The sequence below is a fragment of the Sus scrofa genome, chromosome 3, assembly GCF_054392235.1.
Source record: "Sus scrofa isolate SSC_HxYL_T2T_F1_AM1 chromosome 3, Sscrofa_HxYL_maternal_Yorkshire_Landrace_v2.0, whole genome shotgun sequence".
Classification (NCBI taxonomy): Eukaryota; Metazoa; Chordata; class Mammalia; order Artiodactyla; family Suidae; genus Sus; species Sus scrofa.
In genome coordinates this window covers 105,193,114-105,213,547 of record NC_139385.1, presented here as the reverse complement: position 1 = coordinate 105,213,547, position 20,434 = coordinate 105,193,114, and the positions used below count along the sequence as shown (strand labels likewise).

The following is a 20,434-nucleotide window of genomic DNA, read 5'->3' as shown; positions in this document are numbered from 1 at the left end:
AAGAAAGCAGGCCCTCCCACTCTCGCGTTCGCATCTGCTTGTTCTTTGGGGGGCCTCTGGGGTGACCTTTGTTTGCTGAGAGCCAGGGGTGGGGGTGGATGGCTGAGAGGGCAGGGCGGCTAGGAAAAGAAGGCTGAACCCTGCAGGCTGGGAGTTTGTAACATTAGAAAAGTTTCCGTAATCTAGGCGAAATGGGCAAGTGACCCTGAGAATCGGCTTTGAACCTCAGGCGCTGTTCTCCTTGCTGGTGGGGGCCGAGTGAACCTGCCCCTGCCCCCTGCGCTTCATCTGTGGGATTCAGGTTTTCTCTATTCACCAGAAATCATTCAGCCAAATGAGTTATTAAAAGCCAGTTAACTACTCCTGCCTCCGGGAAGCTCCTGCTTAACAACCTCTCCCGGGGAGCAGCTGTCAAGCTCTGGCCCTTGTGGGGCTGGCGGGAAGATGACTCATTTACATAGAGCGTGTCCTCCATCCTGCTCCCCCCCATCTGTCCCTGTCTCCCCGATGACTAATCCTTTCCAGAGATGAGATCACCGCCCCTCCTGCCCACCATGAAAAGAGCAGAGCCTGAGCCTCAGCCCGGAATTTTGGAGAAGGCGGACTCCAAGGCCAGGGAAGGCAGGGACAGTCCCAGATGGGACAAAAGTCTGGCCAACAGGAGCCCTGTGTTGGGGCAATGAGAGGAAGACTGCCCAGCCCTGTCCTTGCTCCTCCCACCTCTGGGTCCTCACTCAGGGCTGTGCTGAGGCACAGGCCACCTCTCAGAAGGGCAAACAGGGGTTCCTATTGTAGCTCAGTGGTAATGAACCTGACTATGATCCATGAGGACGCAGGTTCGATCCCTGGCCTTGCTCAGTGGGCTAAGGATATGGCGCTGTTCTAAGCTGTGATGCGGATCACAGACGTGGCTCAAATCTAGTGTGGCTGTGACATAGGCTGATGGCTACAGCTCTGATTCGACCCCTAGCCTGGGAACTTCCATATGCTGCAGGTGTACCCCCCCATCCCGACCAAAACATAGAAGGGCAGATAGACCTGCTGTGGGGAGAAGGTAGGTCCAGCCACCCCTGCCTGGAAGTGTCACTACAATGTCAACTGAATCACACTTCACCTCAAATCCTAGATCGTAGAGGAGCAGATTACTTAAAGGGAAGCTGTGGAGGTTCCCATAGAGCAAAGTCTCCTGCTCTCACGTGCACAGCTCCAACTCCTCTTAGTCAATTCTGTTTTATTCACCTGGAGAATCACGCCCGCATTCCCTTCCACGGAGTACGAGGCACATTTGAAGGAGAGTCTCTGTGCCCAGGCTAAGGGGAGATGCAGGGCAGGGGGCTGGAGTCTGAGAGGCTCATGCTGGGGCGCTGCTCCTCTGGGCTCTGGGTCCATTCCACTGACTTGTCCCCAGTGCCCGGCCACGTTCCTGCACCTCTTCTCACAGATGGCAGCTGGCAGGCTGCTCTAGAGGAGAAATCAAGCCAAGAAACCCTGAAGAAAACAAACCATGCTATAAGCTGCAGCCAGGGGAGCACTGCAGAGGGTCCCTGGGGACCCGTGTGTGCCCGGCTACCCACTGTCATGGCCCCTCCCCCGATAGGCTAGTAAACAAGCATGGTGGTCCTGTTAGGGCCTGGCTAGGTCAGGAGGGCCTGGACTTGGGGCCCTGGTCAGAGGATAATGGATGAGGGGTACCCACTTCTCCAAACGGGGTGGGGGCTGCTTCCTACTGTGCATTCTGCTCTCAGCTGCCCTGCAGCTCAGGGAGCTTGATGACTGGCTCACAGGAAGCGAGGTATGGAGGGGCCGGAAGTAGCCCTGCTCCCTGCCCCACGCACTCTGCTGGTGCTTTCGTGGAGGTGTCTCCAGGCAGCTCCTGGAGGCTGGGGCAGTGTGTGCCTTCTGGTCTTTATTCAGGTATTGAAACCAAGGCTCAGAGAAGTGCAATAATGAGTGAAAGAATGCCACGAGCACTCAGGCCCCAAGCCCCACATTCACGGTTCTTTCCATTCTACCTCTTCAAGTCTGACTCAGTCTTGGGTTCAGAGAATTTGATAGTGATTCTGCTCTAAAACATGCAAAGAGTCCTACCATGCAGGAGGATGTGCTGTAGCCAAAATGCCTGCCCTGGGCCTATGGCATGATCTGTACCAGATCACAAGCCATAGGCAATGGTGGCTGTGGCTCAGAGGTGCTAGAGACCTTGTCCAAGGTCACAGAAAATGGTACCATCAGGATTCCAACTCAGCTTGGCCAACTCCACATCCCACATTCCTTCCACCTGGCCTTGAACCCCTCACCCCACCTGTACAGAGAGACCCCAGTAGCCTGGTTTTCTGGAAACATTCCTTCTGGTCCATTCTGCACATACAAGTGATCCCAGATCACCAGCACCCAAGCACAGCTCTGCTTGGATCAGTCCCCTGCGGAATATAAGTTCCCAAGTGATAAGAAGATCCAGAACTTCTTAGACTGGGATTCAAGGCCCCGACCTACTTTTCTAGCATCGTCTCTTCTCTTTGAACCTTCTTCAGGGCTACGGTCCCCTTGCTGATCCCCACACATACACATATTCATCCGCTAGGTCATTACTGAAAGCCTACCTATGTCAGGCACTGGGGGGGGGGGGGGGAGGTGAGCAGGAGGGGCCACATCCCAGCCTGAAAGAAACTAGTACCCAGCAAGCATTCCATGAACATCCCCTCCCCCATGCCTCAGCAGCCGCCCTTCCCCACCTCTCAAGGTCGGCACCAACTCCCTTCCTTTTCTGTTCACCTACCTGTCACCTGGCAGCCCCTTCAGCTCATCAGGACTTAATTAATATGCTGCTCATAATGACCCCTGTACTATTGATTGGTCCCAGAATATTATTTAACCCTGCATGTTTCTGCATTGCCCAGCCAGGGAGGACATGGCCCATGTTTCCTCTTATGTTTTATAATTCAGGGACTCAAGGAACAGCTGCTAACTTCATGGTAGAACAGGTGGTCTGTCTAGTGACCCCTAGCAGGTTCCCTGCCAGAAACGTGGTTTCCATCGTAGTCTTAGGTAACGCCTCTTAACAGGCTTTTGAGACCTGCTGGGTGCCAGGTGTCGGGGAGGGGAAGAACACTTGGATGCCCAATATTGCCCATACCCTGTGGCTGAAGGTCAGCAGGTACACACCTGCAGTTGGCCAGGTTGAGTCTGTTGACCTGTTGTGATAAAGGAGACGGGATACCACGGGGAAATGTTGGGCCATAGCAGTCCACAGGTATCAGAAAGGGCTCATGGAGGATTGGGGCTTGAGTTCTGTGACTTGGAGGAGGGCTTTGCTCTGGATTGGATGCGACCAAAGCAGGGAGCAGGGGGTAAGTCTAGGATTGGCTATCTTAATAAACCTTACCCAGAAGGGAGAAACGATGGAGCAAGGCCAAAGGTGTGATACGTAAAGAAGCTGTGGCCGCCCATGTTAACCAGATGGGGGTGTTTTGTCATTTCTGTGGTTTGAATGATGTTCTTACTTGGTCTGTGTTCAGACATGATTACTGGTGAATGGTCTGGTTTTTATCTCACTTCACCTTGGTCACAAGGTGGCCTTGTCTAATACAGAGGTCCTGGGATGTTGCTTATGTTCAAGGTCAGAACCCTCCCCCCACGCTCCCCCCAGCTCAACCATGCCACCCAACCAGGTGTGCCAGGCCAGCTCCTGGCTCTCAGATGTCGCTTTTGTCTTTCTCATTAACCATCCCACACGGAACATTCTGTAATATGCTATTCACGATTTAAGAAAAATCCTTCAAAGCCTTCCCATTTCTTTGGACGGATATATATCTGAATGTGTATATACACGTATTTAATTCCATAGGCAGAGCATGCTTCTAGGTTGTGAAAATATGGGTGATGTTTATTTCCATTTTCTTCTGTATGCTTTTATAAATATTTCACATTTCCTGTGGTATAAATGGGATCATTACTACTTTTGAAACCATAACTTTTCTCCCCATAAGCATTGTTATTTTAAAAAAAATTATACTTAAAAATAAGATAGGACCCCTGTTCTCCAGAGAATGACCATGACAGCCTGTGAAAATGACAGCAGGGGAGACAGCGTGGGATGTCAGGAAACAAGAGGAGAGGTCTGGGTGGGCTTCCTAGAGGACGTGTCGCTGGCTGTCATAAAGATGCCTTACTCAAGCAAGGTGGAGGCCGTGGGAGAGGGGAGTCTTGGAGGTCCAGGCTGGAACACTGGGTTCAAGGGTCACAGGGATGAGACTTCTCAGGAAGCAGGTACAGTATGAGAATGGGAGTTCTGGGGAACCCCAGCATTTAAAGGCCAAAGGAGGAGCCTGTGAAGGAGGCTTTCATTCACTCAACCACTATTTACCGAGGGTGCACTCTCTTCCCGGCCATTGGGATTCATGAGTGATCGAGGCAGGGTTCCTTGGCCTCACGAGGCTTACATTTCAGCACGGGAGATGGACAGTAAACTGCAAACATAATACGCCAGTAAACTACGTGGTATATTAGAGAGTGGTAAGTGTTATGGAAAGAAGCAGCAGCAGCAAGAATTGGCTGAGGGGATGGGAGAGCCTCCGGGAGGGAGGAGGCAGGTGGCAGTGCCAAGTGGGGTGAGTCAGGGAAGGCCTCGTTAAGGAAGTGACATCCTGCGCGCGTAAGAGTGTTCCAGGCCAGTCGATGGCCAGAGCAAAGGCCCTGAGGCAGGAAGCTGGAGGCAGAGAAGAAAAGAGGGAAAATAAAGGAAACACCGGACAAAGAGATTAGCTAGGAAGTCTCTCATGGACACTTTCAGGGCAAAGTTTAAGTTACGCAAATGCCCCAGAATATGAAACCAAAAAACCCATCTATCGCTCTCTTTGCTTTTAACATGAGGGATAAACAAATGAGTGGTTTTGTAAAAGGAGGAAGAAATAATAACAATAAATATTCAAGTAGCTTTCAAGGGGAGCCGAGATGCTGAATATAACTGTCCTTTTTCCCTCCATGAGCAGACTCTCATGCCATTTAGAAGCTATTAAGATGATAAGAAGAACCATCAACATTTTAAATATCTCTGGATAGCGTACAGCGCAAACTTTTATGTCGTATCTCATGTGGTCGTCACCATAACCCAGGAAAGAGAATGCCACAATTGTCCCATTTGAGAGATAAGGAAATTGAATCCATGGGAAATAATGTGACATAAATGGCATCTGACTCTCTCAGAGTCTGTGTGCATCTCTTTGCTCAAACTCATTTCTCAAGAATCTTTCAATTATTACAAGGGAAATATTTGAAAGCATACCGGTTTGTATTTTGTGTACAGTGTTAATATGCTCTCCATCAGTGCTCAACTACTAAAAAAATTTACATGATGGTAAGAAAAGAAAAGGCCAGTTTCGGAGTTCCCGTCATGGCTCAGTGGTTAACAAATCTGACTAGGAACCATGAGATTGCGGGCTTGATCCCTGGCCTCACTCAGTGGGTTAAGGAGCTGGCGTTGCTGTGAGCTGTGGCGTAGCTCGCAGACACGGCACGAATCTGGCATTGCTGTGGCTGTGGCGTAGCTGGTGGCTACAGCTCCAATTAGACCCCTAGCCTGGCAACCTCCATATGCCGTGAGTGCGGCCCTAGAAAAGAAAAAAAAAGAAAGAAAGAAAGAAAGAAAGAAAAGGCCATTCTCTCTGGCTTCTGTGTTGATGATGTCTGAAGCAGTGGGTCAGGGAGTCCCACGCAGAGGCTGCAGCCTTGAAGAGGTGGAGTTGCTCAGAGCAGGGCAGGAGCTGGAAGGGGACTAAGGAAGAGAGACCAAAGAGTGTGCACAGACACAGGAGAAAATGGTCCCTGAAGCTAGAGGAAAAAGCAGGAATGAGGGGGTGAGGGGTCAGAAATTTCTAGAAGGATCCAGTAAGATGGAAACCTAACAGTTCCTCTGGGACTTGGCAGCTGAGAGGAAGTTGGCCGCAGGCCTGAAGGGAGGGAGCACAGCCTGTGGATGCCAGACTGCAGGGGGCTGGAGAGAGTGCAGAAAGGGGATGAAAGGGACCCCAGGGGCAGGGTGGCAGGGGGACAGGTGAAACAGTTTTTGAAGTAGTTTAGGGGGAAGCTGGGATGCCCACACCTGGGAAGGCCAGGGCCAAGCCAGGCACTTCTCTTACTTTACCCTCAGGGGGTATTATGGACTGAATGTTTGTGTCCCTCTGAAATTCCCTGGGTGAAATCCTGTCTCAATGCAATGGTACCAGGAGGCGGGGCATTTGAGAGGTAGTCAGATGAAGATGGAGCTCTCAGGAATGGGATTAGTGCCTCATAAAAGGGACCCAAAGAGCTCTCTTTCTCTCTACCGTGTGAGGACAAAGCCACCTGTTAACCAGGAAGCAGGCCCTCACCAGACCTCGAATCTGCCAGAGCCTTGATCTTGGACTTCCCAGCCTCCAGAACTATGAGAAATAAATGCCTTGGGGTTCCCATTGTGGTGCAGTGGAAACAAATCCGACTGGGAACCATGAGGTTGCGGGTTCGATCCCTGGCCTCACTCAGTGGGTTAAGGAGCTGGCGTTGCTGTGAGCTGTGGTGTAGGTGGCAGATTCGGCTCGGATCTGGCATTGCTGTGGCTCTGGCATAGGCTGGCGGCTACAGCTCCGATTCAACCCCAAGCCTGGGAACCTCCATATGCTGCGGGTGCAGCCCTAAAAAGACAAAAAGACAAAAAAAGGAAACAAAGAAAGAAATGCCCGAACCACTTAGTCCATGGCATATTTGTTATAGCAGCCTGAACAGACTAAAACAGGGAGGTTGGGTAAATTACCGGACTGTCAGAGGACAGTGGTTAAAACCCCCAGGCATCAGAGATGTGGGTTGTATGCAGAGCCCCCCACTCACTCGGATCTACCTGCTGTGCGTCCGTGTCCTCGTCTATCAAATGGAGACAGAACTGCCTCACAGGGCGGCAGCAAAGATTGCACGGGATAGCTTCTGTACTCAGCAGAGTGCTTGGCACAGAGTGAACACTCAGTTAAAATGCTCATTACTGGAGTTCCCATCGTGGCTCAGTAGTTAGTGAATCCGACTAGGAACCATGAAGTTGTGGGTTCGATCCCTGGCCTTGCTCAGTGGGTTAAGGATCTGGCATTGCCGTGAGCTGTGGTGTAGGTTGCAGACGTGGCTCAGATCCCGCGTTGCTGTGGCTCTGGTGTAGGCCGGCAGCTACAGCTCCAATTCGACCCCTAGCCTGGGAACCTCCATATGCCTGGGAGCGGCCCAAGAAATGGCAAAAAGACCAAAAAAAAAAAAGCTCATTACTAAGGTTACGTACCCCACAAAGGGCAGGGAAGGCAGAAGGCTTAGCTGGGCTGACCTCTTTCTTGGAGAAAATACAAACCACGGACCTAAAATCTTACAACTGGGTGTCGAGTGTTAGATCTTGCTTTAAGGCCTTCACTTCTTTGGTCCATTTGGGCTGCGGTGACACAACACCACAGAGTAGGTAGCTTAGAAACAACAGACATTTCTGGCAGTTCTGGAGGTTGGAACCCCAAGATCGAATCTCCGGCAGATTCAGCATCTGGTGAGAGCTCTCTTCCTAGCTTATTGACAGCACATTTTTGCTGAGTCCACCCATGGTGGAAGAAGCAAGGGCACCCGCTCAGGCTTCTTCTTGTTCTTCTTGTGTTTTTTTTTTTTTTTTTCTTTTTCTTTTTAGGGCTGTACCCAAGGCATATGGAAGTTCCCAGGCTAAGGGTTAAATCAGACCTGTAGCCACCACCTTCTGCCACAGCTACAACAACAACAGATCCAAGTCACATCTGTGACCCATGCCACAGCTCAGGGCAGCACCAGATCCATAACCCACTGAGCGAGGTCAAGGACTGAACCCGCATCCTCATGGTTATTAGTCTGCTTCATTACCGCTGAGCCATAAAGGGAATGCCTCAGGTTTCTTTTATAAGAGCGCTAATCCCATTCATAAGGGCCCCTCATGACCTAATCATTTCCCAAAGGGGCCACCTCCTAATAACACCACCTTGGGGGTTAAGTTTCCACCTATGAATCTGGCGGGGGGTGGGGGCAGGGGGCGGGGGCACGGGGACACCAACATTGAGACCATAGCACTCCCTCACACCCATACGTGCCCGGTCTCTCATTTTTATAACAACATAAAGTACCTACTGGATGCCAGCTGTGAGGTGTGTTTGCATTTCCAGTGGGCTTAGTGTCTGGCCTGGAAAGCGGGAGAGCACAGGCTCACCCCACTGGATTTGAACCAGAGACCCTATGTATGCCGTGAGTCTCCTCTTACAGGACTTCCAAGTGCCATCTCTATACTAAGTTAGGTCATCAGAAAATAGCAACCACGGACCATATCATCCTGCTCCCCACAGAAATGCCTTACTGTGATTTGATGCTTTACTTCATGCCTTTAGGAAGGGCTGGTAGAAATATCCATTTGAACACCCTGTCTGTATATTTTGCAAAAATCAAAGGAAAAATATCATTGCCTGTGTCCCTTATTTAAAGACTCATGAGATTGGTTTCTCCTTGAATTCAGGATCCAAAGTGCACATCTCCCAGGGGTCCTCTCTCACTTGCTCCTTTAGAGAGAACCTGAGCGCTCAGGTTTCCTGCTTGCTAGAAGCTCAGATCCGTGCAGGGATCTCTTGCTGCAGGACTCTGTCTAGCACCGAGTACATTTCTCATCAATTCTTAATTATTTTCAGCTCACTTCCTCCTTCCCTCACCCTCTTCCTCCTGTCTACAAAATCTCCTGAGCACCTGCTATGTGCAGCTGTCATGGTAGGATACAGTCCTGCCCCCTTAGAGCTTACAGTTCAGCTTGTTCTAGCTTTATCCCCTACACTGGCTCACATCCTTTGTAGAAGGGAGTCGGTTTTTAGGCACATAGAATAAGACACAGCATTTTCCAGAAATCTCCAAATCCCAGGAGTCCCACCAAAGACATGGAGTCTCCTTCTCCAAGGTGGTCTTTAAAATAGAGGCCATCACCTTTATCACCCAGGAGGGTCCTGGCAGATGTTTCGGTCTGAAGGCAGGGGAATGGCCTTAATGACCTCTTGGCTCCCCAAAATTCATATGTTGAAGCCCTAAGCCTCCAGTATCTCAGGATGTGACTATGTTTGTCGGGGGCCATTAGGGAGGTGATTAAGGTAAAATGAGGTCATATAAGCAGGCCTTCATCCAGTATGACCAGCATCCTTCTAAGAGACTAGGACAGACACGGACCCAGGGAAGACCATATGAGGACACAGTGAAAAGGCAGCCACCTGCATGCCAAGAGAGAGGTCTCCAAAGTAGCCAACCCTGCTAATGACCTTGAACTTTGGGACTCAGGCCTCCAGAATTGTGAGGAAAGTAATTTCTGCTGTTTCAGCCACCCAGCCTGTGATACTTTGTTTTCGGGAGCCCGAGCCAGCTGACACAGCCCAGGCTTGCTGAGCTGCAGAAGCCCTGCATTGCTGCACCCTTGCTTGTTCTGTTTTCTGCAGCAGCGGAGGCTGCAGGGAGCTCAGAGGCAAAGCTTAGTTTCTGAGCCCTGATCAGGAGGAGGCTGTGTTTATATTTATCCTGCTAACTGCAGGGGACTGTTTCTACCCAGAGCAGTAACCTCCCCGGGGAGATGGGGGCAGCCAAGGAAACAGCTGCCTGTATCAGGCTGGCTGGGTTCCTTCAGCAGGACCCACGCTCTCAGGCGGTGCCGCTCAGGTGCCTCCTCCCTTCAGGCTCTCTCTGATGCTCGGCTCTCCTAACCCCCACACCAGGCTTGGGCTACGGGCCAGAGTCTAGTCTGGTGCACAAGTGGATTGTGAGCAGGCTGACGGCTTCTCCCAAGCTCCCTGGAACGTGCCCAGACCAAGGACTTTGTAAATGAGTCACGATGCTAATTTCACTTAGAATCTCCTGATCTGTAGTCGGATGGTTTATCCATTGTGCCACTGGCCCCTCCCATCTCACTTAGATTGAATATAATACCAGGTATTTATTAGGTGTTCAATAAACAGGATAAAAAGGGATGGGTTGGGGGAAATTTAAAAAAATTAGTCTAAGTTTGTACCTTCCTAAACTGTAAGTACTCTGCTACCTGGAGTACTGAGGGGAAGGTCTCCTGGAAGTGGGTCCCAGCAACCCTGGGCTGTCTTGGGGTCCTGCAGCCAAGCTGGGCTTTCAGGAGCCTATAGGAAATTTCAGCTGGCCCCTGGCCACACTGCATAGGTTCCTGTGTTAACAGAGAAGTTACTGCTGGACTGGGACCCCTGAAGTCCCTCAGGGATAGCGGGATGCAAGAACACCAAAGCCGGGGGGAGGTGCCCAGGCTGCTGCGGAGAGCCTGAGCCTGCAGGAAGCCAAGACAAGACCCGGAGGAGCTTATGGGGTTTCAGCACTGGCTATGGAAATGCTACTCCTGGTGGGTAAATACGTGTGTCTGTCTACGTGTGTAGACGACCAGCGAATGCGTGCTCTTTAAGGGAATCATTTGAGGTGGGAACTTTGACTGTAGCAGGAGTGTCCATGGAACTGTGAAAAAATGATCAGCCAGGTCTTATATAGCAGACCCCCTCACCACCACAAATAGCTACAACCCACCCAGCAGCACAGGTGACAACCACCTTTACCTTTCTTTCCCTTTCTTCCTCCCTTGCCTTCCTTTCCTTTTTCTTAAAGCTCAGGTCACTGCACTGTGTCACTTTCCTCACAAGGGGTTTTGAGGTCATTTCACACACAGTTTATATATACCTTTCTCCCAACCATCAACGGGGCGGGGGCTCTTATCCTGTTTTAAGGTGCACAATCTGAGGCTCAGAATGGCACGGTCTAAGGCAAGGAAGTGGTGGAAGTGGTTTCAGAATTCAGGTCAGTGTCTCCGTGGTGGCTGGCCCTCCCCTTGCAGGTCTGTGACAACATCCAGGGCTTTCAGAGTAGAACCCCTGGGAAGCTCCACTGTCCCACTGGTGCTCCTCCCCCCTTGCTGGACAGACACCCCAGAAGGCATCGGGGTGTAGTCTCCCAGTGGGCGCCCTGTTGGCTCTTTGGAAGAGAGGATGCTCAGGAGGCCCTAGACACTGCCCCCGCCCGGGCTGGTCTTCTGGGAGCTGGGGTGGGGGATGGCTCGTCCCCACCCCTCCCCCTGCCACCGGGATTCTGGAGACCGGAGATGGATGTTCAACATTTTAAAGTCTCTATTTTTACATCCCTCTGCCAAGGAGTGAGGCATCCACTCGCGTCAAGTCTCACAGCTACTCTGCCACCAAGGGGAGGGAGATTCTCTTCACTGAGGAGCTAGGAGGGTGCCCCATCACTGCTCCTGGGAGCAGGGTCCCCAGACGTGGCGCTGAGTCCCCAGGGCTTGCCCTCCTTCAGCTCTTGGTGGCAGCAAATGGCCAAGTGACATTCTCGACACCACCAATTTCACCTCTTTCAGGTGACTCCACTGTCTCAGAGGATCCAGACCTTGACCCTGACACTGGACACACAGACATGCCCACACCCCCTCTTTGCTGCCCCCATCCCACCACCTCCCCTTCAGCATACACGTGGTGTCTCAGGGATCCGAAGGAATTCTCATCCTGTCAGTTCTTAGCGTAGCCTCAGCCTATCCCTCAAGGCCTTGTAGCTTAGAGAATCCCTGCCTCTCTGCGTGGGGGCCTGTGCCACATCGGCTCCCAATGACCGGGCTTGCTTACTGAAAACAGCACCTGGGAAAGCCTTTCTGTTTCAAACCCTACCTTCCCAGGCGCTCGGGATGGCTAGCTAGCACCATTGTTCTCTGTGTTCTTACTAAAACACATCACTCCTGTGTACTTTCCTGCCTGAGTAACTCATAGATTGCAAAAACTATAATTTCCTGGGATCTGTTTTAAATGCCCTTTGCTGGCAGCCGTGGGCTCAGCATGAGTTCTCTGTAATTTTCCAGCCTCCTAAATGGCTCCCCTGTAGCTAACACGTACCACGCACTAAACATAACCCACCCTCTTTCCACCCCCCCAGACAACCCAATTACTCACAGAGTCTTTGGCACCATCCTGGGGGTCCCGGGGTGGGGAGGATACAGTCATGCTGCTGACAAACTACAGTGCATCCTGGCCAAGGAGTACTATGTATCCAACAACAGGGGCGTGTGTAAAGCTTATTTCTACCTTACATAACAGTAGAGAGAAAGCAAGACCCTAGATTCTTGTCCAGAACAAAAAGACTTGTGGTGGGTCTATTTCACTAGTGGCAATGTGGGGAATTGTTTTCCTTTTCACTTCTTTGTGCCTCTTTTTCAAGTGTTCTAATGAGAAGATAGATTTTCATCAATCGCAGACAACTCATTTTTGTCTTTTTTTTTTTGGTCTTTTTGCCTTTTCTAGGGCCACTCCCACGGCATATAGAGGTTCCCAGGCTAGGGGTCTAATTGGAGCTGTAGCTACCTGCCTACACCACAGCCACAGCAACGCGGGATCCGAGCCGCGTCTGCAACCTACACCACAGCTCACGGCAACGCCGGATCCTTAACCCACTGAGCAAGGCCAGGGATCGAACCCACAACCTCATGGTTCCTAGTCGGATTCGTTAACCACTGCGCCACGACGGGAACTCCATGTTATTATTTTTTAAAGGTGGGATCTGACAGCATGGTGGCCATGCCAAGGCACACGTGTGAGAAGACTGCGAGGGGTCAGAACTGGGTAAACAGATGATGAAGCCAAAGTGAAGAAGGGGGCTTGGTGAAGCCTGCATTATAGGGTGGGCTCTGCAGAGGAAGTGGCTCTCGAACGTCACGTGGATTGGGGGACGTGCAGGAGGGTGGACAGGAGAGGGTGTTATGGGCAGATGTAATGCTGTAATGAGGACAGGAGGCATGCGATACCTGGTTTTGTTTGGCTAGAGCTGAGGGTGCAGCAAGGGCAATGGTAACTCCTCTTGGAGAGGCTGGGGCCAGTTTGCTGCACCCTGAAACTGTAAAGGAGTTCTCCTGGAAGAAACCAGGGAGGCTGCCACCCAAGGGGAGGCCCTTCCAGAGGCCTGAATACAAGTTTATGTCTTTCCCCAGTGCAGTCATTTGTTTATTTATTTCATTAGTTCGTTTCCTTAGGGCCACACCTGCGTCATGTGGAGGTTTCCAGGCTAGGGCTCGAACTGGAGCTGTAGCCACCCGCCTCTGCCCCAGCCACATCTGCAGCCTACACCACAGCTCACAGCAACACCAGATCCTTAACCCACTGCGTGAGGCCAGGGATCGAACTGGTGTCCTCAAGGATACTAGTCAGGTTCGTTACCCACTGAGCCAAGATGGGTACTTCTCAGTCATTTAGTAAGTATCTTTTACATCTCTAAATTCCTCATCATCAACTTTGCCCCCAGGGGTAGGGTGGGAGGTGGGTGGGATGGCAGAGGCGGCAGGACCCCCTGGGTTAGAATCTTAGTTCCATTGCTCATTCGCTCTTTGGTCTGAGAAAACTACTGAACTTCTTTCTGCTTGGATTTCCTCATCTGCAAAGTGAGCGCATGAATGGTACCTACTTCCGCAGGAGGTGATGGGGATTACAGGAGATGACAAAGTGTGAAAAGCTCTTAGCATGGGGCTTGGAAAGGGTGACCACTGGTGCTCACTGTCAGAGAACAAGACACAGAGTTTCTAAAGATAGGACAGAAGGAAGAATGGAGAAGAGGAAGGTGGAAGAATGACTAAAAGCCCAGGTTGAATTTCAGTAAGCTTCTTTTGCTTCCTTCGGGGAAATAATTCGCTCGAGAGGCCAGCTGGCAGTACCTATGAACCCTCTTGGGGGGGAATCTGCCCCACATTAATCTCCCAGAGAAAGAGAACATGGACCCACAGTGAACAGCTGCAAAGGAAACAGCCCCTCCCGGATTCAAAACCTTCCAATGGCCTCCCAGGACCGAGAGCCCTGGGTTCCGTCTTGCACTTGGACTCCTATGACTCTGCAATGATTGCAAAGGCATCTGAATTGATTTGTTCAGTGAGTATTGTCCTCAGCTGTCATAACTTTCTCCTACGTGCCTGTGCTATTGGTTTCCAAACATGTAAATGGTTTCATGATAAGGAAAAAACGCATTTTGTTCACAACTGCGAGTTCCCATCGTGGCTCAGAGGAAATGAACCTGACTAGCACCCATGAGGACACAGGCTTGATCCCTGGCCTCACTCAGTGGGTTAAGGATCTGGCGTTGCCATGATCTGTGGTATAGGTCGCAGACGCAGCTCGGATCCTGTGTTGCTGTGGTGTAGACGAGTAGCTACAGCTCTGATTTGACCTCTAGCCTGGGAACTTCCATATGCCGTGGGTGTGGCCCTAAAGAGACAAAAAAAAAGGAGGGGGGTTCTGACTTAGTTTGGAGGACTCTGTGTGTCAATATGTATTTTTCCTATAAATGAATGGATACTGGAATTATATGTGACTTCTGTCTGCTGGGTTCTGTAAAAATCTCTCTCGCTGTTAACGTGATCCTCACATTTAAAAATGCTGGGAGACTACTGATTTAAACGATCCTCTAATCACGTGATCTTATCCGCTCTCCCTCCCTAAGAATCGATCATAATGATGGCAGAGGGATGCAAAGGACCAAACGCTGAGGATGGGGAGGGTGATTTCCAGGGGATGAGGAATTTGCGCAGACCTTGGGAAGGTGGACGGCAGGGGAAAGAGTGGTGACTGGTGAAGATGGATGCAGCTCAGAGAGGGAGGGATGGGAGACAAACTGCCCCAAAGAGCCCAGCAGAGACGTGGGTCTGGGCAACACCACCCAGATGATGGCTGGCTGCTAACTGCCTCGCCTAAAGAGAAGTTTGAGTCCACAAGCCCCACCTGTGCACAGTGAGCTTCTGGCCTGAGTTTCAATTCTGATTCTTTTTTTTTTTTTTTAATTTTTTTTTTTTTTTCCTTTTTTGGCCATCCCACGGCAGATGGAGTTCCCAGGGCCAGGAATTATATCCAAGCTGCAGTTGCAACCTATGCTGCAACCCACTGTGCCAGGCCAGGGATCGAACCTGCATCCCAGTGCTCTCCAGGGATGCTGCCGATCCCAGGGCACCACAGCAAGAACTCCCAAGTCTGATTCTTAAATGTGAGTGGACTGCCATGGCTCAGATGTCTGAGGAAAGCCTGAGCTTTCTCCCGCCAGCTCAGTTTTCCCCCAGCTCATCCCTTCTTCATTTGCAAGACCACTAAGTCTTCATCCATAGATCACTCCTCTTCCAGGTCCCGCAAGTACACCCTAGGACTCCGTGCTTGCAACCTGGACTATATGTTGGAATTACCCAAGGAGTTTAACAAAATACAAAAACCTAAGCCTCACCTCCAGAGACTATGATGCAGTTGGACTGGCAGGAGGTGGCGTGGTATAGGGCAGGGGAGAAAACCTGGGCGCCCCAGGTAATTTTAACATGCGGCCAGGGTTGAGAACACTATCCTAGCTGATGTCTGGTAGGCCTTTAACTAACACTTAGAGAGTGGCTCTCATCCTTGCCTGTACATTAGAATCATCTAGAGAACTTTTAAAAATATCAACTCCTGGAGTTCCTGTTGTGGTACAGCAAACAAATCTGACTAGGAACTATGAGATTGTGGGTTTGATCCCTGTCCTCGCTCAGTGGGTTATGGATCTGGCATTCCTGTGAGCTGTGGTGTAGGTTGCAGACTCAGCTCAGATCTGATGTTGCCGTGGCTGTGGTATAGGCCAGCAGCTATAGCTCTGATTTGACCCCTAGCCCAGGAACCTCCTGGGCTGTGAGTGCGGCCCTAAAACAAAACAAAACAAAACAAAAAATAAAATCCCAGGCCTGATCCTCCAAGATTCAGATACAATTAGCCTAAGGTCAATTAGCCTTGATTTTTTTTTTTTTAAGTTTCTTAAGTGATTTTAATATCATTGGGGCCAGGGTTAAGAACAAGTAGTCCATAGACTCACAAATCCTTAATTTGCATATCAGCCCCAACTGCCTATCTGACATCCAGTCTGAAGCCTAAAAGTAATCTCCAATATTTTTACAGCCTAGCTCTCAGTTTTTATCTCCCTCCCAATTACCCCCCTTTGGTTCTAATGCTTTTCTTATCTTGGTAAACTGGCAAGTCCATCCTGCCAGTTGCTAAGGTCAAAAATCTTAGGAGTCCTTTTTTGATTCTTTTCTTTATCTCATATTCTAAATCTGATCCATTAGCAAATCCTGCCACTCTACCTTCAACATAGATCCAGAATCTAACCACTTTTTGCTTCAGACCATAAGGGAAGAGCTGGACCCAGACTTCTTTCCCAACATAAATGGCTAGGAAACTAGACCCAACTTATAAAATAATTATTTTCTGACACTGGAAAATAGGTACAGGATTATGGGCCCTGGAGAGCCCTTGTTTTCCACCTGGAGGCAATTTTCAGGCAGCAGTAGAGGGACTGGGGCTCCGGAACCCAGCAGTACCACTGGATTAAGGAAACAGGGACTGAAATTCCAGGAGGACAAGTCAGTAACCCATAACAGGCAGAGCTGGAGGGTAGTGTACTGAAGATGAAGGAACTACTAGGAGAAAGAGCCCTAGAATCTGTGTAGGGGTTCCCCTGAATCTTTGGCTGAATAACAGTCTGTGCAGGTGTAGGGTGAAACTCCTCAAGACCAAGAGGGAAAAAAAAAAAAAAAAACCCAAAAAAAAACTTGTAGAAAAGAACAGTTGCCAAAGCCCTGTAAGCCAAGCAATTCCCAGAGCTCTCAGAGCCAGGAATCACCTAAGCCCCCACCAGCCAGGGTGGGGTGGTTTTAGTGAATATACAAGGCATTCAGTAGAGCCCCAGAATGGTGATGTCCTAATACTGTGGCTAATAGTCCCAGGGAAAAGGCTCTTTTAGATCTGACTTTAAAAAGCTTAAAAACAAGCCTGGAAAAGATCAAACTTATCTATCAGTAGCTTAACTGTCTGCCCTAACAGAGTCCAACCCTATTTAAGCACTGAAAATGTAAAATATAATGTTCTGGTCTCTAGTGAAAAAAGTTATCACACATGCAAAGAAGAAGGAACATGCAATCCATAAACAGGAGGAAAGTCCTGTTTCAAGGACTTTCAAAAGAAACAGACCCAGGAATGGCAGGGATTAGGGAATTATAGTAAAGACAGTTAAACAGCTGTTATAAATATAGTAAGAGTGCTCAAGGATTTGAAGGAAAAGATGGATGTATTGAGAAAAATGGAAAGATTAAAAAAGAATTAAGTGGAAGGTCTAGAGAGAAAGAATATTTGAAATGAAAATTTCACCAGATAGAATGAACAGTAGATTAGATGCTACAAAAAAATAAAATAAAATAAAAATATTGAACCCGAAGACATAGCAATAAGAACTTTCCAAAATGAAGCACAGCGAGGGAGAAAAAAGACTGAAGAATAAAAAAGCAAAATAAAAGCCTGTTACCTGGGAAACAGTATCAGGTTGTCTAATTGGAGTCCAAAAAGATGACGGAGATAAAGACTAGTTGAAGAAATAGCGGCCAAAATTTTTTCAAAGTTAATAAAATTTATAAACATGCAGATACAAAAAATTCAATAAGCCCCAAGTAGTATAAACACACACAAAAAACTATACTGAGGCACATCAGACTCAATTGCTGAACGTCAGGGGTGAAGAGAAAATCTTAAAAGCAGCCAGAGAGGGGAGTTCCCTGGGTGGTCTAGTGGTTAGGACTTGGTGTTTTCATCACTGCAACAGAGTGTTCAATCCCTGGTCTGGGAAATGAGATCCCACATCAAGTCACTGCACACCGTGGCCAAAAAAATTTTTTTAAAAATTTAAAAGCCAGAGGAAAAAAGGCACATTACTTACTCATAAAGAATGATAAAAATCCTAAGACTTCTTGTCAGGAACTATGCAAACCAGGGATCAATCTTTAAACTGCTGAAATTTAAAAAAAAACAAAAAACATCCCTTCAACCTAGATTTCTATACCCAGTGAATATATCTTTTCTGAAAGATACTCTAAAAGATTTAATCACTTTTCCCTGGCACTGGCCATCATGCTCTTGTCTAAGTCACAATCATATCTCACCTGGAATATTTCAAAAGCCTCTTACTGGTTCCCACGCTTCTACATTTGCTTCCCTATACATTTAAGTTCATCTCACTCCTCTTCTCCAACCCTCCACTGGCCCCCATTTCATGCAGAGGAAAATCTGAAAGTCTTAACCATGGCCCACAGACCCTATTTGATCTAGTCCTTGGCTACTGTTCTGACTTCACATTCTAACACTCTCCCATTTGACCCTCCATCAAACACTATTCCAGCCACACTGACCTCCTTGCTGCTCCTCCAACAAACCATGCAAGCTCCTACTTAGTGACCTTGACTCTTCCTCCTGGTAACCACATAGCTTGCTCCTTTGCTTCACACGATGTCTTTGCTAAGGGTCATCAGAGACCATTTCAGATTACCCTATAAAAGAAAATCACTACCACTTCCATCACTCTCCACTCTGTTATCTTTTTCTTTTTGTAGCATTTTTTGTCACTATCTCACACTCACTTATTTGTGGATTGACTGCCTCCCCCAACTTCAATGTTAGCTGCATATAGTGGTACTTTGTCAACTTGTTCACTGTGGTAGGTAGAGTGTGAAATCAGTCACACACACACACTGCATCCATACCTCAAGTTTGTTCTGGACTCCTTGATGCATAAACACATTTTGGTGCCAGTTTTAGGGAAGGCAAGCTGTTGGCTGAAGATTTAGCTCTAACCACAGGCTGCCCTGTTCATAGCTCAATGGGGCTGGGAGGAGCTCTAAATGACATGTGTGTCACTACAGTGGCACCACTCTGGGGTTGGAAATCCTGGAAAAATTACAAGAAAGAACAGCCAGGGGCTTTGAAGATGCTGGCTCATTTGATTACATTGTGCAGAGAATTGGGTCCCCCTCCTGCAGGGTCTGCATCAGCTCTTTTCTCTCTGCTCAGTCCTGGGGAGAGGGGAGGGTTAGGAACTGGGAATTAATTAATCAGAGTACTCAGCTCTGAGTCCAAAGCTTGGGTGCCCTTCTGCCATAAACAGCTATAAAAGAAGAAGACATTTTATGGAAAAGACATTTTAAAAAGATATAAACCAAGGATTTAGAAGAAAGTGAAGGTGACGCTAGGGACAAAGATGCCATAAAGCAAGGTCATTGCTACACACATACCTCTGTTGCACTCAGGCCATCCTCTCCCAGTGCCTTTGTCACCTGCAGGGCATAGGAGGCTGCCCTCAGCAACCTCTGGGCAGGGAGGGGAGGGCTGCCTTGTTGAACCCAGCTTTGGAGGAGGAGCCTTCTCCTCCAGCCTCAGCCTGACTTCACTCCCCACATCCTGTGTGGCTGCAGCATCCTCAAGTCCTTTCCTCCCATTATTAGATGAACACATAGACCTCTGGATGTATCATAGAGATTCCCAGGCCCACGGTCAGCCGCTTTCCCTGGATCTTCTTGTGTGATCTTGAAGTCAAGAAATGGGAGAGGAACAGAGATTGAGACCCAAGATTACCAGAGATCTACTGAGTCATGTTGAGTGCCTGCCACTAGATCCTGCCATGTGGCTCCTGAAATCATCTCTCATGCTTCCTCTTCTAGGGATCCCTGACCCCTAACCCTAGCCCCCTCCGCCCAGATCACTCTGCACACAAATAGGCAGCATCCTGGGCTGCCACATAGACAAATGAACAAACATTATTGACCCTTCGCCTCTGACTTGGGCTCCTCCCCACGACCCCATAAGGCAGACATCATTGTGAGAAAGATTTGTACACAGCTGCTAAGTCAAACGTGCCAAATTCTGCTAACTCTTTGTTCCAAGTGTGTACACCAGCAGCTATAAAATAAAATTAGAGCTATCATATATCATGAGCCACTTAGAGCTCACAAAGAAACAATACACATTGGCAATCTTTTTGAATGAGTCTGGAATCATACAGCCGTTCAGAGCTGAATATTACAAACTAAGTACATATTCTCCAAGGATTAGCCACCTATGGAGACACATAAGCTTCCCATACACTGAAGGGGACAGCTGGTAGTGGGCTGATTTAAATGTTCAAAGTGAACAGCCAAAACAAGGGACTTCACAATTATCTGGTTGTTTCCAGGCAGTCTAGAGACCGACAATTTAGACTAACTAGATTGCCAGATTTAATGGCATAACTTTATAGTGACTAATCAGCCAGAATGCTCTTCTCAAACACTCATCATCACTCCTGCTCAAGAACATGTAATGGCTCCTTATTGCTCCCCAGGCCAAGTCTGGACATTTCTGCCCGGCTTTCAAGGCTCTCCGATATGACCTAAACTGATTAAGGCAGTTTTACGTGTTGTTGCTTTTCAACATGCCTAAGGCAGGCTGGTCCTGGCCTCACTCAACTGCTCCCCAGACCACGCTGCAACCCAAGAGGTGGCATTAGACACACTGGAATGAGCAAAGGACTCGGAGTCCAGCTCTGCCAT

At 49.0% G+C, this 20,434-nt stretch overlaps 1 protein-coding gene and 1 long non-coding RNA gene across 4 annotated transcripts in view; one reads left to right on the top strand and one right to left on the bottom strand.

Moving 5' to 3' along the window:
* LOC110260017 (uncharacterized) overlaps window positions 1–20,434 on the top strand; it is a 45,667-nt gene that overhangs the window by 4,919 nt on the left and 20,314 nt on the right. The gene's annotated exons all lie outside the window — the stretch shown is intronic.
* KCNK12 (potassium two pore domain channel subfamily K member 12) overlaps window positions 1–20,434 on the bottom strand; it is a 51,112-nt gene that overhangs the window by 14,000 nt on the left and 16,678 nt on the right. Inside the window, exon 1 of one of the 2 annotated variants that reach the window (XM_085019355.1) lies at window positions 1,240–1,405. The exons of the other annotated variant lie outside the window; for it this stretch is intronic. Coding sequence (XP_084875481.1) covers window positions 1,240–1,285 — 46 coding nt within the window. The 5' untranslated portion in view covers window positions 1,286–1,405. Of the gene's footprint in view, window positions 1–1,239; window positions 1,406–20,434 lie in introns of those variants that run through there. 2 annotated transcript variants of the gene reach the window in all.